Source organism: Numenius arquata, chromosome 8, assembly GCF_964106895.1.
Source record: "Numenius arquata chromosome 8, bNumArq3.hap1.1, whole genome shotgun sequence".
NCBI lineage: Eukaryota > Metazoa > Chordata > Aves > Charadriiformes > Scolopacidae > Numenius > Numenius arquata.
The window spans coordinates 2002333-2018892 of NC_133583.1; the positions used below are offsets into that span (position 1 = coordinate 2002333).

A 16560-nucleotide genomic window follows, 5' to 3' on the forward strand; every position below is an offset into this window, starting at 1 on the left:
TTAAATTTTTGGAAGAGGGGAGATTTAGATTAGATATTAGGAGGAAATTCTTTCCTGTGAGGGTGGTGAAGCACTGGAACAGGTTGCCCAGGGAAGTTGTAGATGCCCCATCCCTGAAAGTGTTCAAGGTCAGGCTGGATGGGGCTTGGAGCAACCTGGTCTGGTGGGAGGTGTCCCTGCCCATGGCTGGGGGGTTGGAACTCGATCTTTAAGGTCCCTTCCAACTCTAACCATTCTATGATTCTATGAAATACACAAGGATAAGAACAATTAAGTGACATAGCAACTTTAAGTGCTGGTAGAAATAAATACAGTCTTTATGACTTAATGAAGAGAACTAAATGCACAAGAAGACTCTCATCCATTTGTGTTTTAAGTCGTACCTGACAAAGACCTGCTTCCCTTTTACAGTATTTTGATAATGATCGTCTGGTCTACTGGGAGGTGTCCCTGCCCATGGCACCAAGGCTGGAACTGGAGGATCTTTAAGGTTCCTTCCAACCCAAACCGTTCTACCATTACCTATGGCCTATTCCACAGATCAAATAAACCCATCTTTATGAAAAACAACTGGGATTTGGTGCCTGCTGTGATGTTTCAGCCACAGCAGGGCATCACTGAGAGCTGGAGCCCAAAATCCAAACCACAGAGGGAGACACGGGGGAGCAGAGATGCATCAACCTTCTGCTTGACCATGAGCTGAGCTGGGTGGGCAGGCACCCACAGAGCCCTCGCTCCCTGCAGGCAGCATACGGAGCAAAGCCTGAAGCCCAGAGAAGGATCAGGCCCACGGGACCCAAAGTCTGTCTACTTTGATCAAACGTGAGACATCTGAAAGACTTCTCCGACTGCAGGACTGGGAACGCATATGGCGGGCGCCTGCTGCCATCAATACCCATGTACTGTGTATTTGAAGAGGACCCCACACGTATTTCACTGCTTTCTCTAGACGTGCCAGCAATGCTCGCAGCTTTAAATCACCTTCCTTCTGCTTCACACCAGGAAAACCGACTTCCAAGGTATTAACTCACTTAGTTTCGATGAGTATGTCTGCATTTGCTGGATTCAGCACAGCTTTGCAAATCAGCTCCTGCGTCACTGGAATAGACTTGTTCATGGAAACGCACAGATCCGAGAGGTAATCCAAAAACCTGGTGGGGAAACGCGAGCCAAAAGGGTATCAATCCTTGTTGAGATCTAGACTGAAGCAATCTACATTTCAGAAAGAAAACATTCAGAACTCCCTTTTTAACATTGCAGAGCGAGACTGCTGCCCGAGGGGGAAGTTAAGGCAAGTGCCAAACCAGAAGTGAAGTAGCTCTGCTTCCTTGCTAGCGAGTTGGCAGGTACAGATTTCTCTCAGAAGACTAAGAGGAAAAGGGTAATCGTACGCTCAACCACGTGGATCTCACCTGGGCTCCCTATTCTTCCTCACGAGACTAACAAAAGTGTCGATCTCGGCAGCTGTGATGTGCTTCTCCAAGAGCTTGCGATTGTTATGGAGCAGGGCTGTAATCGTGTCCTCGGCCAAGACGTCGTAGCCAATTTGCTTCTGCATGAAGCCAAACTGCTTCGCAATGTACTCCTTCAAAACACAGGGGGAAGGAGGGAGGCGGTGTAATCAATTCTCAGAATTTAAGAAAATAATCAATGGCAGAAAACAGGAAGATTTTGTCAATATCAACATCCCAAGAACCAAACTGGAGTAGATTCAAATTGTTCTTCTTTTGAGGGAAAGCAAGTGATGACAGATAACCTTAATGCCTCCCCTCCCTCCCGGGCGAGACACCACCAAGGCATTTACCCTTATCTGATACAAGTTTCTTTTTAATACAAACAAAAAGAAAAAAAGGCAACAAAAAATGAAAGTCTTAATTCACAGGCCAACTTTCATGGGAACTTTCACAAGAGTGAAGAAACTCTCATAATTCACCTGGATTTGACAGTTAGCACTGCCGTTGTTTTCCTAAATTCCCCTTAGAACTGGTACTAATTACGCTGCATATAGATGAAAAATGCCAGATAATAGTAAAACTGAGCAATCCAAGAATCTCTTGCTGACTGTACCATCACGGCACAGCATAGCAGGCTTTAATTAACGGGACGCAGCTTTTGGAGCACAGGAATAACGTTAGCGCCATTGAAAACTGCACAAATATTTCAAACCTGGTTCTTTCTGTAATCCTGCTGAGAGTGCCTCAGCACCCTGTAGCAAAGCCGGCATATGTGTCTGAAAGGAGCGTGACGCTGGTCTCCCAGCTCCTCCAGCCGCAACATCGGGCCATCACCGCTGTCTGTGAACGGCGCTTGCAACAACTTGAAAATCTACGGATTTATTAAAAAATAAAACCCCATGAGACACCGCCTTCAACTAATTCCAGTTAGTGTAAAAGCACTCCGTCAGCATCTTTAAATTTCCAAAACGTACATCAGAAATACAATGTTACAGAGTTTCTTGGCCATAGAGTAGGCTGAGCAAAAGACATTGTTGATCACCTTCATTCAACACCATATTCTGTAATTTTTTTCTTCTAGCAGTGGTTTCCCTACAGTCCACCGCCAAGTGCCTGCTGAGAGCCAGAAACTCAAAGGATCTTTTTGGTCCCAATAACCTGGCCAGGTTCTCTATTATTAGGTTTTCTTTTCTGACAACCCTTCTTCTAGGCGGAGTTTAGAGAAAAACGCAGCCTACCTGCTTTAGAATATTCTGTTCTCTCATCAGTTTTTGCCGTTCTCGATTAGGTTTAGAAAATACCACTTCGAGGACATCTTGTCCAGAATTGGTCCCACCAGTAACAAAGTACACCAAATCCTCCAACAATTTGGTAACAGATCTACAGGAAAGCCAGAAGTTATTAAAAAAAGACTACATTTTCTATCTGTTGAAAGAGCAGTGTCAGTGTGAGTTTACACAGATTTCCAAACGCTAAGTGAAAAAAGAGCATCAATTAGAGAGTGACTCAGATGCTGGATAAAGCCCATGGGTTTGCACAGAACCTAAAATTAGGAATTAACGCTCCCTATTGCTGTAGCTTTACTGTCTAATAACTAAACCACAGCAGCAGTAAGACAACGGTAGCACTGCAGGGCAACTCTACACTCGCCAAGTTCTATCTGGCAGTTCTTGTAATTGCCAGAAAAAAATAAATCGGGTGATAATCTCTCCCAAGGCCAAATAAAAGACATTGGCCCTTGAAGCACACGGGCCCGGGTTTCACACAGCCGACTCTCCACTCCTTCTGTGTGGCCACGTACTTTCCACAGATATTGTCGGAGGATTTGGAAGAAGTCATATGTTCAGTCTTCACAAGATGGATTATGAATTCCCACACTCATTTTGCAAAGCCCAGCCAGAAAGGTATGCTGGGGATTATTCCTCCAAGCCCACAGCAACAGTTCTCATGCTCTCGTTTCACGGCGGAGCAGGGAGGGCTTGAGAACCTCCACTATGGACACGCCAACAACAAAACCATCAAGTTGGTTTTTAAAAAAAAATATTTAAGTAGGAAACAAAATTCCTCTTGTGAAGATAGTGTACATAAATACAATTTCTAGAGAAACAGTCACTGAATAAAGGAAATAACATTATCTGAACCAAATTCTTCGCTCCTTACCTTCTTTCATTCTGGGTTATTGTTCCCTTTTCCAACTTGCCAGCGATGGAACCTAAAACCTTACTTGCATCATTTGCAAAATCCAAGTCCCGAACCTCTGCCGGGGAAACGGGCACTATAGCAAAAGCTTCTTTGTCCTCTTTCACTGGGGAAGTACCAATCTGAAACCCAGAGAAGTTTTAGCATCAAGCCAAAAGGCAGAAAACAAAGTGGTGTTTCACGTACTCGGTGATAATAAAACGGAAGAAAAGCCACGCTCTGATTAAGTCAAACTCTGAGAAGAGTACCCTTCTGTGCAAGCTCAAAGGTGCTCCTAAATCCAGAGGAACATCAGGAGAGATTGCAAAATGTTGCTGTAAACAGTGGAAAAAATTCTCATGGTGACTGTCGTACCGGAGAAATTGAACAGCGTAAACTCCTATGAAAACCTAATCTTTTTAGATAAAACACTTTGCTCAGGCACTATTCACTGCTGTTAAGCTGCTGGCTGTTTGCCAAACCCAGCCATCTCAAGGGACTGGAACTTCTACCACCACCACCACTTTTGTGAAATACAGGAAATCAAAGGATGTGCTTATATAAAGTAACAGAACTTACTTTAAGCATCACAGGTTTCTCCTCTTCTTTATCGATAGGGATATTGGTGCTATGGACCCAGGTGTTAGTGCAAAGGTGTCTGAGTCTGACATAAGAGTTCCTGAAAGAAAGTCGAAAGTTTCAAAGCATGAGTCACTTCCCAGACGGGAAATCTTCACATTGTTCCAATCGCAAGATGTTGGCAGGAATAAGTGGGGAAAAAAAAAAGTGTCATCTTTATCCATGCTGCATACCATAACGGGAATACGGCTTTTCATTCCTTATTTCATTCTATGAATTCACCTTAAAAAGTCTTCTTATGTAATGAAATGGATCCTGCTGTAGAACAGAACTATGTCTGTATTTTGTCGCTGTAACTCAGCCAGCCCAAACCACGGCACACGCAGTAACAAACGAAGCCTCTTCCAATCCTCCCATTTCCACATGCTGCAGTGTATCTGAGCTGGCAACTGCCTCCCTTACCTTTGCATTTTTCAGCCCGTAGCCCCCTGCTATCTATTTTATATTTCTGAACTGAAAATTTTTAGACTAGCTATACAAAGGGTCAGCGTTATAGAAGCATCAAAGGTCCATTAAGACACCAGAAGACATGGCCAGCACACAACAATTTTCTCTAGCAAAAGTCAACGAGTCTTTCTTCCCTATGGGGACAGGGGATCCTAAACTTAGTTTTCTCAGGTATTTCTGGCAATGATGCTGCTTTGCATGTACCAGCTCTTGGATAAAAGATGTCAAGCCACTGTCAGACCAGCATCTTAGGCCAGAAAGATCTCTCAGCTGCAGCACAGCCTCCTCCACACAACCACGGCAGCCCAAAGGAGAGAAGAGCCAGCTAGGACTGCTGGATTTGGTGAGCACATTAACTTCTAGTAACTTAGAGCATCTGAAGATTTAGAGAGCTGCTAAGATAAAGCAGGTGGAACAAATACGCCATGCTTTCTCAGCGGGAACTGACAGCAAAGAGCCTGCATTCAGACTGTGCACCTCTGAAGGGTACAGCGTCTTTTACACAGCAAGAGGTGCCACACGAATAGTTAAGATCCTGTAAACAACAGAAAATGAAGTGCTAAATACTTGACGTTATGTCCTAGTTAATATAATACAGTGAGGTCATGGGAATGGCATGACAGGACATCCAAGGCTTTTAGTTCCAGTTTGGTCACTGGCAAGGAAGTCACTTAACCTCAATTTTCCCATCTGTAGAATGGGATTCTAGTACTTATGGCTCAATTGTGAAGTGCAGCTCCAGGCATTTGCCAAGTCTTTCTATATTAATTTGAGGAAGAACCTTAATTCCAAATGGGGGGAAAGAAGTGGGAGACAGCTTTACCTTATAAAAAAACAAAACAAAACAAAAAAAATCACCAGATGTCAAAACTCCAAAGCAAACAGTCAGTTCTAACACTAAACCGTACCTGGGGACGAGGCTGTCTCCTCCTCGCAAGGTGGTGGGGTCCAACTCAAATATGGAGGAGATGTCATTCCCTTCGGGCACGGAGACCAGAGAGTAGGCCATCTTCTCCTGAGCGCTGCGCAGGCCTCTTCTGGAGGCATCCTGCTCAGGGTCCAGCTGTGGAAGAAGGTCCCGTCACACATGGTCAGAGCAAGCCTTCCAGACATCACCTGCCCAGCATCCAAAAGACATCTCCTGCAGTTTGCAGACATAACCCAACCGCTCCAAGGACCGGTTAAAGACAGCTGGGCTTTAGGACACACTGACATAGAGCTGCTCTTGCCAACCACTTCTTCGCTTCCCCTGGTGTTAATCACTTCGAGCATTTCTGGATCACAAACACCATAAATCCTAAACCACAGAGGTTACGTCCTGCAGACAGCGCCAGAAGAGGCTCAGAATCCCCCGGCCATGCACCCCACAGCGCACTGGGAGCTCTAACTGGTTTCAAATGACCCACATCTGCTAAAATCCCCACCCCTGACACTAATGGCTTTTGAAACGTATCTGACATACTGCAATTATCACTCTAACAAAGCAATTATGTGAGCTGCAAATATAAAAACCAGCAACGCTATGTACCAACAATCTTGCTGGGAAATAATCAACTTCAGCAGCAAAAAGGGGACTCTCATCTACCAATCGCAGACAAACGAAGCAAAAGCTAATCAAGAAATTAGCTGTCTTGCTGTTCACACTACAGCTTATGGTGTGCTCCAACACAACGATACACTACAGAAGACACCGTATCAGAAGTATCTTTATTCCCAAGGTGCCAGCAAATTACCAGCCCCCTTTAACAAAGTAAAGATACTAACATCAACTGAACAAAACACTCTGGATTTTCAGATGAAAGCACAAAAGGGCAGGAAAAAATAAAGATAAACTGGGAAAAATTAACAACAACTTTCCCTAAAACCTTTCCTAGGGAACTAGCAGTTTTCACGAGTCAATAAAAAAGTTGCTGTCTGACACAACACGGGAGCCAGATGTCCACGTATAAACACCTACATCCTAAATGGAATTTTCTAAGTGATCAAGCAACTGATTCATCAGCTTCTCTGTGACCTTGGCACCAGGGGAAGGCGGGCACCCAACATAGCCAGCACTCAAGGACCTGTCCTTTCCTGGGGTAAGGCCTTGCAATCCTTAAACACAGGGAAAAGTGCTCTCGTGTTGCTCCTGCCTCGGGATACTCTGGAGTTCGCACGTTTGCAGTCAATGAACTTGGCTGCAAAGCAGTGACATTTAAAGTCTGATTTTGCACACGGGAGCAGACAGTTAGCTGTATGGAACAGAAACACACACTGGGAGTGTGCCTTCATGAGAAGAAGCAACTATAGACTGAATAGAGTCCATCTGGAGGCTTTACAGCAGGACAAATTCGCTCACTTGGAATGAATTCTCTGAATTTCAGCTGTCTCCATCTCCACAGTGCGGCAGCTGCTCTGTATTCCCAGTTTGTGCTTCAGGAGACAACTGGTCAGTTATTGAAACTGTGACAAAGCTGAAAATGAGCAGTAAATCAGGCAGCAGGATAGGGGGCAATTTGGGGAGAACTAAAACTTCAACCCCATCATTGACAGAAGCTGTCCCCTCAGATGTCACAGGGGTACTAGCTGGCATCTCAGCTGTGCCTACTTAAACCCCATTTTGGGGAAGCTCACAACATGAAAACACAGAGCTGTGCAAAGAAACCTGCCCTCTCACAGACAAGCTCTCACGTTCCGGTAGAGCTGGAGTTTAGGTAAAGTTGGATAAAGCAGCCTACACCATCCTGTCACTAGTGAACGTTAAACGAGGCCGTAATTTTGTGTCAGAAATGAATTATGTGCTCCCGATCTTATTCTTTATGGTCTATTTTTGCCACCTAGTGGTAAAGAGACAGGGAAAAAAAAAATCCACAGCTCTGAAGCCAGTCTGTTATCATTATTACTGCATTTATCAGGAGGCATTAGCAAAACACCAGTGGGATGGATGTCTACACAAAAGACCTCGGCACTGATTAACCTTCAAGAAGTTACGCCACCAAAATAGTTCAATGTTAGATGCCCCTCCCCCCATAGCTTTTTGGAGGGAAATAATTGATTTTTTCATTATTCCAGTATGTTTACTGAAATCAAGCTGTCAGAAGATGCGTGTTTGCTGCCAAATAGCATGAAGAACTAATCAGGATAACAGCTCCATACCTGGGGGCAAGGGTTAGCCTTTTAATGGCCAGGCTACAATGACAAATCCTTTTAAGGAGGAAAGCTGCACCTCGCAGGATTTCAAAGCATCACGGTGCATTCATCTCCCTCGAAAAAATCTGAGGAGTAGTTCATTTTCATATCCAGATGGAGCAAATCTTCCATAATACAGGATAAATGACCAAGCTGCATAAGCCTACAATCAAATCCAGCTTAAAAAAAGAACACCCCATAATCCACAGTGGAAAGTGCTGTTCCAGTTTTATCTGTCTCCAGCTGCTGAAGCAACGCCTTTGACACCAAAGAGAAGCTTCTATTAATACAAAGCACCAGCACACTCAATCTTTGACACAACAACATTTACCAAAAACAACATAGACTGGCCTTCACAGGAAAATCAGCAGAACGGCACTGAAATCATCCTCGCCCTGCCATTCTCTCTCTCTAGACCCTTTATCATGGCTTTCCTGTGACAAGCTACAACGAGAGAGGGAATTGGTTTCTTAAACGAGGAGGTGGGAGACTGACTGGCACAGCACTATGTGAACATCCCGGCACAGACAGGTGCCACCCAGTGTCACCTCGACCAACGTGCTTTTCAGAGCTATTCAGGAGAGAGCTTCAGGGAGGCAAAGGTTTAAGAAACAGGAGGACAGAAAAAGAGATGCTACAAAGGGGGGAGGCGAGGGGTCCAGGTAACACATTAATTTTGTCTCAAGTGCATTGCTCTTCACTAAAGCCTAATCCAGATTCCAGCCTCCATCCTTCTGGATAGGCCTTCAAAGCCTCCAGGTCTTTCTCAGTTCTTTAGTTTCTTCACTAGCAACAAAGCCTGGACCATCTACGCAGTGGCCAGGTCATTGCTGGGCCTGTGTCGAGCCCTCCTCAATTAGGGGCAAGATCATACTCTTGCCTATACTTACTGAGGATTGACACTCCAGGTCATCTTCCTCATAGTCAGGGTTTACCTGATGGAACAGAATCACAGGCACGTCAAAACTCTAACAGAGCTGGAAGCGGGAAACAACCTCTAAACTTAGTTTCTAGAAGATGCCCTCTAGTGCCACAGTGCTCCCAGGCATGCAGAAAATACACCGTGCAAACCCGCTCGCTTCTCGTCAGGCATCTCCCTGCCCATCAATTAAGCAGAGAGATTTATCTTCTTTGGGATAATCACTAGAGGAGCAAGAAGGGCAGAGAGTGAGCAAGTTTCAGGGTTTGTTTCTTTTAAAATCCCAAGTGGAATTTCCAACTAGGAATTACTGGCTTGTCAGAAATCTTTTAGAACAAACACTATTCTAACCACGGATCAGGAGAGCAATCTCCTCCGGTACATTTTGCATGAGGTAAGACTGTGTTTTTGGTTTTGGCTGATTAGCAAGCCCAAGATTTACTGGAAAAGCTCTATATTGGATCCCTACTGAGAAGGATTTGCAAGCGTGCATGTGACAAAACTCTGCTGTTTTCCCAATCTGCTTATTAGGAGAATATAAAATGGGATATTTAATATGGACTTTTCCCACTGATGCTCTCAGGTCAACAGCCTGGGCCAAGACAGCTCTTCTGCCCTGCTACGCTCTTACATCCAGGACAGCTGTCGCTTACAAAGGTTTGGGTGTTGCCATGTTCATATATCTACACTTGAAAGTAAATAGAAGTAGTTTTAATAAATATTTACAAGTGTTAAGCAGCAAAACTCACAAAATTATAACCCTTAGACTTTTTTTTTTAAACTTTTTTTTTTTAAATAAAATGTCTTGAAATCTTATTTCAAGGAGGGAAATATGTCCACTATGGAGAGAGAAAAATACTTATTTCATGCTTGGCCAGCTAAGCATTATCTGCAGTTCTTACAAGACTGGTCTGAGGTCTAACTGCGCTTTCATTTTACACTCAGCTCCACAATCCCGCTCGGAAATCAGTGATTCAAGAGAAACTAACAAGAGTTGAATTCATTTTCCCCCAAAGGCTCTCAGCCATTTACAATTTATTCATCTATTAATACCTTCATCTTGATTCTACTGCCCACATGACAGGATACTATTTAGTGTCTATTTGCAGGAGAAGAGTTATTGCCTCTAGAATTCATACAAAAAGTGAAAAACTCTCAAGAGTACCCCTGTACCATGATATTCTCTCAAGTCTCTTCCATCTTGTTTTCTGTGTTTAACCATCTAATTCTGTGTTAATAGTGAGGACCCAAACACCACTCTCCTCCCCTCCCCGTGTCTATTTTTAGGGCAGGAAATGACAGAATTTCAGAAGGTGTAAAAGGAAGAAAATACTGTGGGAGGAAAGGCAGAGAACCTCAGCAAGCCCCACTGCCTACCTCTGCTGCCAGGTAGTGTCCAGTAGCGAGGTGTTTGAACCTGAAAAGGCTGTTCCAGTAGCCGGCACCACCACGGCACGGATCGTGCTGCACCACCTGCAACAAAGGGAAACCATTTATGAACAAGCGACAGTATCTGCTTGCAGAGTCACCGACCATGGCTGGGACTCCACCGGAATCTGGTGAGTCATGGCAGGAAGATTATGGTGCACATCGGCAGAAATGAATTAAAGCATGTGTTTGTGGTAGGTCTTAAAATAAACTTCCTAAAGAAATGCAACAAATCCTTTAACTTTTTGGTGTAACTAATTTTTGACCTTCTGGAAGTGGGTGAGGGAAGACACTTGGAAAGGTTTCAAATGCAATGGTGGTGTAAAAAGGATTTTAAAGGCTAACTTCTCTAGCTTCTTTACAGGAGAGATGGGAAGTGGAGCCATAGGACATGGGGTAATAGTTTTCAACTGAAAGAGGGGAGATTGAGATGAGATCTGGGGAAGAACTTCTTTGCTGTGAGGGTGGTGAGAGCCTGGCCCAGGTTGCCCAGAGAAGCTGTGGCTGCCCCATCCCTGGAGGGGTTCAAGGCCAGGTTGGAGGGGGCTTGGAGCAACCTGGGCTGGTGGGAGGTGTCCCTGCCCAGGGCAGGGGGTGCCACTGGATGGGCTTTAAAGTCCCTTCCAACCCAAACCACCACTCTGTGATTCTACGATTTTCCCGTGGCAAGTAGAGCCTCCACCATCAGATGATCCGTTACTCCACATCAGCTTCCCTGTGGATACACCCACTTCCCTAGGGAAAACTCAGCGTAGCTGAGCTGTGCCTTTCAGAGAAGGACTAGTTAACCTCTGCCTTGCATTTACCAGCACTAACTGCATACACATGGATGGTCACCACAGACCCTACTGATGTGTTGGAACACCCAACATTAATTCTAGGTGGGCTTTCAATGTGTATCAAAGCAGATACTTCTAGAAGGAGAATATGGAAAAAACACCTGTCTACTAGTTACATTTTACTCCAGCTTAGAATTAGTTTTATGATTCTCACAGGCAGTTCACATGGCAAATATTTAAAATCGTAAAACAACTCTAATCACACCAATGGAGTGAGGCTATTTGAAGAAGCCAGTGATGGCCAAGGTGTCAGTCACACTATTTAAAAGCCAAGCAAATGAAAAAATGGTCCAGACAAGGAATGCACGGAGACTAGCAAAGGGTTGCAGTCTCCTGTCAAATGAAGATGTGAATAATAACATTACTCCGCACCAAAAATAGAGTGTTGGGTACACTCAGCAGGAGAATTGGAATTATTAGCTGGTGTTAAACCTTAGTGACTGATAAGAAAGTGACTCCATAGATGCTTCCTGTCCCCTTTTTCTGAATTGTGAAGGACCTTGAGAGCAGCATGAGAGATTAGAACTCCTCTTTGATTTCATACAGAAAGCACAGTAAGTAAAGGAATTTTAAGATTAAACTTCTAACACCAGGAAGACTTTTACCGGAAAAAAAAAAAAAAAAGATATCTATGTACACTGTTTTTAAACAGAAACATTAATTGTTACCACAAAGCCACCCCCAGCCTGGGTTACATTTCTCACCTCCACTTCCCACAGGGCTTTTGAGCTGGTTGCAGATGTGGCGGACTGCCTCCCTGTCGTCCTCAGGAACACGTGCTGCTTCTTCCTGTGCTCATCACAGGTCAGAAACTTCTCCTGCTCTGCGTGGAACAGCCTCACCACGTCCCCCTGGCAAAGCCCGGACAGCACGGTCAATATGGGGCATTACCCATCAGTGAACAACTTGGAAGCAAGCAGAGATTTGAGCCTTACCCCTTTGAGAATATCATCTTTGTTATCGCTCCATTTCATGAAGAGGACTATTTTCCAGCTCGTATTGCAATTCACAGAGTTGACCTAAACGGGAGAACTGAATTAGTCCCACTGTCTTGTGTCTGCACAAGGTACTGCCACAAAATACTGCTTTACCTTTCAGACAATTTCCAACAGACCACTGCAGTCCCTGTTGCATTGCTCCAGAGGGGGAAAGCCCTGTCTGCATTTACTCCGGAACAACAATTCCAGAGCTGACTTGCTTGGAAGTCACTTGCTACACATCATTGTGCCATGACTTGATTTTTAAGAAAATATTTATTTTTAGCCAGTCGAGCAAAAGAGATCAAACTCAAACCTCTGTCCAGTGCCCAACAGACGCAAGAAAAATCTGATAGCTATATTAAGTTGGCGATTAATGAGATAACCACAATGCCACAGGTACCAACTGACCTCGTGATGACCCAATTTTCATAAAACACAAGTCCTAGCAGCTTAGCTGAAACATACAGAGGTTTGTACGGTTGCTCCAGCCGCGTCACTCTGCCCTTACCTCATTGCATCCCGGATTATCGACAAGCTGGTGGCTGCTGGCGTGGAGAGGCTGGCCAGCGTTGACGGGATTCAGGACTACTTTGTCTCCAATGACAACCTGCGGATTAGTACAGCATCAGACAGAAACCTGCAATCCGAGAAAGCTCTTTTTCTCTCTTTGTTTTTTTTTAATGGGAGTGATGGGAGGAAATCACTTTCTTGCAGTTTGGAGAGATGCCAGTCTGAGTACGAGAACCAGGATTCTGTTTGCTTCAGAATTTAGCTCATCGTACTCAGTCATTCAGGCAGGAAAAAACCCTGTAATCTTGGACTCGGAGGCTTGCAGAAGAAACACAGACTGCAATTCTGGTAACTTAACCTATCTGCTGCTTTCCACAAAGTTGTTTCATTGGCTAACATTTGACAACTAATTCCTAGAGCAAAAGGTCAGCCAAAAATCCTCCTCCTCCAAGACACACTTTCATTTGTAAAATCCGATTCTTGACCAGGCTGGCATATGACTCAAGACAAATGCACTTCATTATGGACAGTAAAGGTCCTGTTCTTCCCTTCTTCTAGGGCAAAGTCTTACTAAAACTAAAAACCAAAAAGCCTTTTCTGCATTGAAAAGATCTGTTCTTAGTGATAAAGTGGCTGAGAATTGGTGTGATTTAGAAGAGCTTAATGGCCACTGAGACTGCATTACCCTTTGGCTTTACTCTGTGTGTGCGTGTCTGTGGAAAAGGAACAGTCACATGAAAATGTATGGGGCTGCTCTACAGGATAAATTATTCCTATTTGATAAAGGCCGCTGTGTTTAGGTGCCAAATATATACCTGGACTACACCGCAGAGCACACTGAAGCTCATTACCTCATGGTTTGAGGCAGACATACACCCAGGTGGCTCAGTTTTGTAAAAAAGAGATTAAAACAGTTACACATTTAATTCAGGACCAATTCTTTTCCAGATTTCCCCATGAACAGGACCATTTAACCTCATTACCAACTCATTCCTCATATACAAAATGATGATGAATTTTGATTTCAAACTGACAACACAGAAAACCAAAATGCTAATTATTTGTTTCAAATCCACTGAAGGAACTCAACGTTTCCTACCATATTGAATCGGGCAGGAATTGTGAAAGGCTAGCGTAATTAGGTCCCTTATTCCCGCCAACATTAAATCATTCCACATTTCCAAAATACAAGTTTCCATAGCAATTTTTCCTCCCCCTCACGACATCATAGGAAAAAGGTTGTTCCTGCAGCATCCACGCACGAGAAGATCTGTGCATTTCATTAATTGCAAGACAGGCTGCCCGAAACAGGCTTTGCCAAGCTGGGCACAAAGTAATAGGGGAAGATATTGCTCTTAGCACTTACGCTGTCCCCAATGGAGCGCAGTTTGTAGAAGGGCTGTATGTAAAACCAGGAACCTTCATTTCCAGCTTCATCCAAGGTCACCCTCATAGCATTCTTCTCTAGTAGAGCTGGAAGCCTCTTATTTACTGTTAAGTATTTGTTACTTTTTAAGTGAAGCAGCTAGAATAAGAATTAGAGTTCAGTTCTAAGAATGCTCATCTTTCCTCCCCTCAATAAATATCGAGTGCGCATAAGATAACCACAGTATTATACTAAATTATATAAAAATATCGATGCATTCAGGCACAATTTCACTTACACTTCTTTCAGCATATACACAGTCCTATAGCACAAAACATCCTCAGCTAATCCAGCCATCCCTTCTCCAGCAAGCAACAAACACTCAGAAATGCTCTTGTCATTTACAAGAGCCTGTTCAAAAACCCCAAATCGCAAGCTGTAAAATGCTGGGGGCTGAGGGGTTTTTCCTGGTAAGAAGGGGATGGTGAGAAGCAAAGCCACTTTGCTCTGTCCAATTTAACAGAAAACGTGACTGATGCTTTGAAGACTGTCTTCAAAATCTTCCATTCTTCGACCCTGCGCACCCCCTCGCACACCGCACACTATCAGCATGAAGATACAAACAGGTCCCAGTCCAGCTCCCGACCTGCCCAGCTCCAGCCAACTGCTGCTAAATTTCCAGTAAATATACTTTTGTACAGAAAGTGCTTTTTCACACCTTTTGACTACTCACAGAACACTTGGGAGTTATGGGAAGATACGGCCAAAACCTTATCACTGCTCTTAAAAGCGCTGAAGTTTGTAGCTCAATCAAAAATGGATATTATTATTTTTCTTTCATCATTAGAAGTAGATTATTTTTTTTTCCCCCCCTCAAACATATAGGCCAACAGCACCATTAATTGAGCCAGGGCAGGGACCTCCCTGCCACTCCTCCAGCAGGGTGCTCCAAATCCTGCAATTGCAATTAAGAGCAGTCAACCAATTTCTCCTAGGACCAAAAGCCCAGCCTGCCCATGCCCCCAGCCACCTCCTCTGCTGCCTGGTAGCTCCTCAGCAGAATAAAATAAAACCATTTGTAGGAGAATTTCTTAATGTAAGGCTCAAACACTCCAGTAACTCTCCCTACTTCTGAAGTGCTGAGGCAATCAGGACCTGTCTTCTTCAATTATATACTTTCCATTTTATTGGGTTTATTATTTTTTTCCTCATTCCCCAGGACCTAGCATGTCCTTTGCTTCAATGGACTGCAATGACTTATCTGGCTTGATTTTCCTTCTCGGTCTCAGTTTACTATTTAACATGTGAACATTTCATGGTGAGACCCCGTATTTAGCATCGTGCAGTGCCTGTGCCATTTCCCACGTGGCCAACTCTAAAGAGGGCTCTAACGAGCATTTCTGAAGAACTCAATCATCCGGCAACCTCAAACTAAAAAGCACTATTAACTCAAAACAAATGACTCCATCATAGCTATGCTCCATACAGCTATATATGTATCTATAGCTATACTCCATCATAGCTATCTATATCATAGTATGGTTTTTCCTTCACTTCAGGCCTCTGTCACACTCTGCAAAGCTACAGACTCTTGTCCATGAATTCCAGAAATGTAAAGTCGCATTGAGCAGCGGAGTTTGAGCAAAATCCTCTACAGCTTGCAAAGATGCCCCCAGCCTACCTGGATCACATTCCCATACTGGATGACCGTTCCCAGCAGCTTTCTGTTTTCAGTTTCATTCTGCTTCTTCTCCAAATCTGCCGCGTGCTGAAATTAAAGGAGAGCAATTCAATTGCTGGCTGTTTTATAAAAAGTGGGGCCAAATACTCAAGGTTCTTTAAGAGTATTTCAAAGAACTGGGAAAAGAGTGAACATCTGAAATGGCGCTATTTCCTTTTTCCAGCCTCCAACGGGGTCATTTCCAATTCCCTCGTTCAGTTGGTTAGGAAGAGAGACACACGCCACTTAATCTGCAATGAGGGTAGAATTTGACAAAATTTTGGAATAAAACATGAGATGAAAAACTCAGACAAGATAAGACAAGCCATGAGAAGATAAGACCACACCTATGGAGGGAAGGGGAAAAAGGATGGGTGACAACTCAGGCCAGAAAGTCTCTATTACTTGTTGCTGACTTCTATACAAATTGAAAGAAAAGGACCTCAACTTTGGATTTTTATTTTACTTTGCCAGTCTAGGCCCCAACTTTTCCACAGCCCATCTTTCTATGACAACTCTAATCTCCTCACCACACAGCAGGATTATTTAGAAGAGGTTTACAAATGCCCCCTGCAGCCCTGGATCCCCAAATTCCCAACTCCCAGCAGCAGAGACCTCGTACATGACCAGCCTGAAGAAAAATCCCCGCGTTACATTATAGACCAGCTGCGAAAATACAGCTGGGCATTTCTGGATCACACCACCGTGGAAATAAAAGGGAAAGCCCTTGCGGAATTGAATGATCATAGGGATATATTGTTCTGTTTAATAACTTAATTTCTAACTAGCCTCCTGCACTTTGTTCTGTTTTTAAAAGAGTTCTTTTGCCCAGGCTGTTTTTAAACCAATACATTTGGTGAAGAAATTCTCTCTTACTTTACATTAAAGGAGATTTTTTCACTAAAAAAAAAT

General features: G+C 43.8%; 1 protein-coding gene across 2 annotated transcripts in view; it reads right to left on the reverse strand.

The window, feature by feature from the left end:
* The window catches only part of ITPR1 (inositol 1,4,5-trisphosphate receptor type 1), a 169065-nt gene that overhangs the window by 112196 nt on the left and 40309 nt on the right, over positions 1-16560 (reverse strand). Inside the window, exons 4-17 of one of the 2 annotated variants that reach the window (XM_074151398.1) lie at positions 15610-15696; positions 13929-14087; positions 12561-12659; positions 12008-12091; positions 11777-11923; positions 10183-10278; positions 8777-8821; positions 5627-5781; positions 4212-4311; positions 3615-3775; positions 2693-2834; positions 2167-2325; positions 1413-1585; positions 1032-1151 (exon numbers count right to left, since the gene is read on the reverse strand). In XM_074151398.1, the coding sequence (XP_074007499.1) occupies positions 1032-1151; positions 1413-1585; positions 2167-2325; positions 2693-2834; positions 3615-3775; positions 4212-4311; positions 5627-5781; positions 8777-8821; positions 10183-10278; positions 11777-11923; positions 12008-12091; positions 12561-12659; positions 13929-14087; positions 15610-15696 (1727 nt within the window). The remainder of the gene's footprint in view (positions 1-1031; positions 1152-1412; positions 1586-2166; positions 2326-2692; positions 2835-3614; positions 3776-4211; positions 4312-5626; positions 5782-8776; positions 8822-10182; positions 10279-11776; positions 11924-12007; positions 12092-12560; positions 12660-13928; positions 14088-15609; positions 15697-16560) is intronic. The other variant, XM_074151399.1, reaches the window with a different exon arrangement.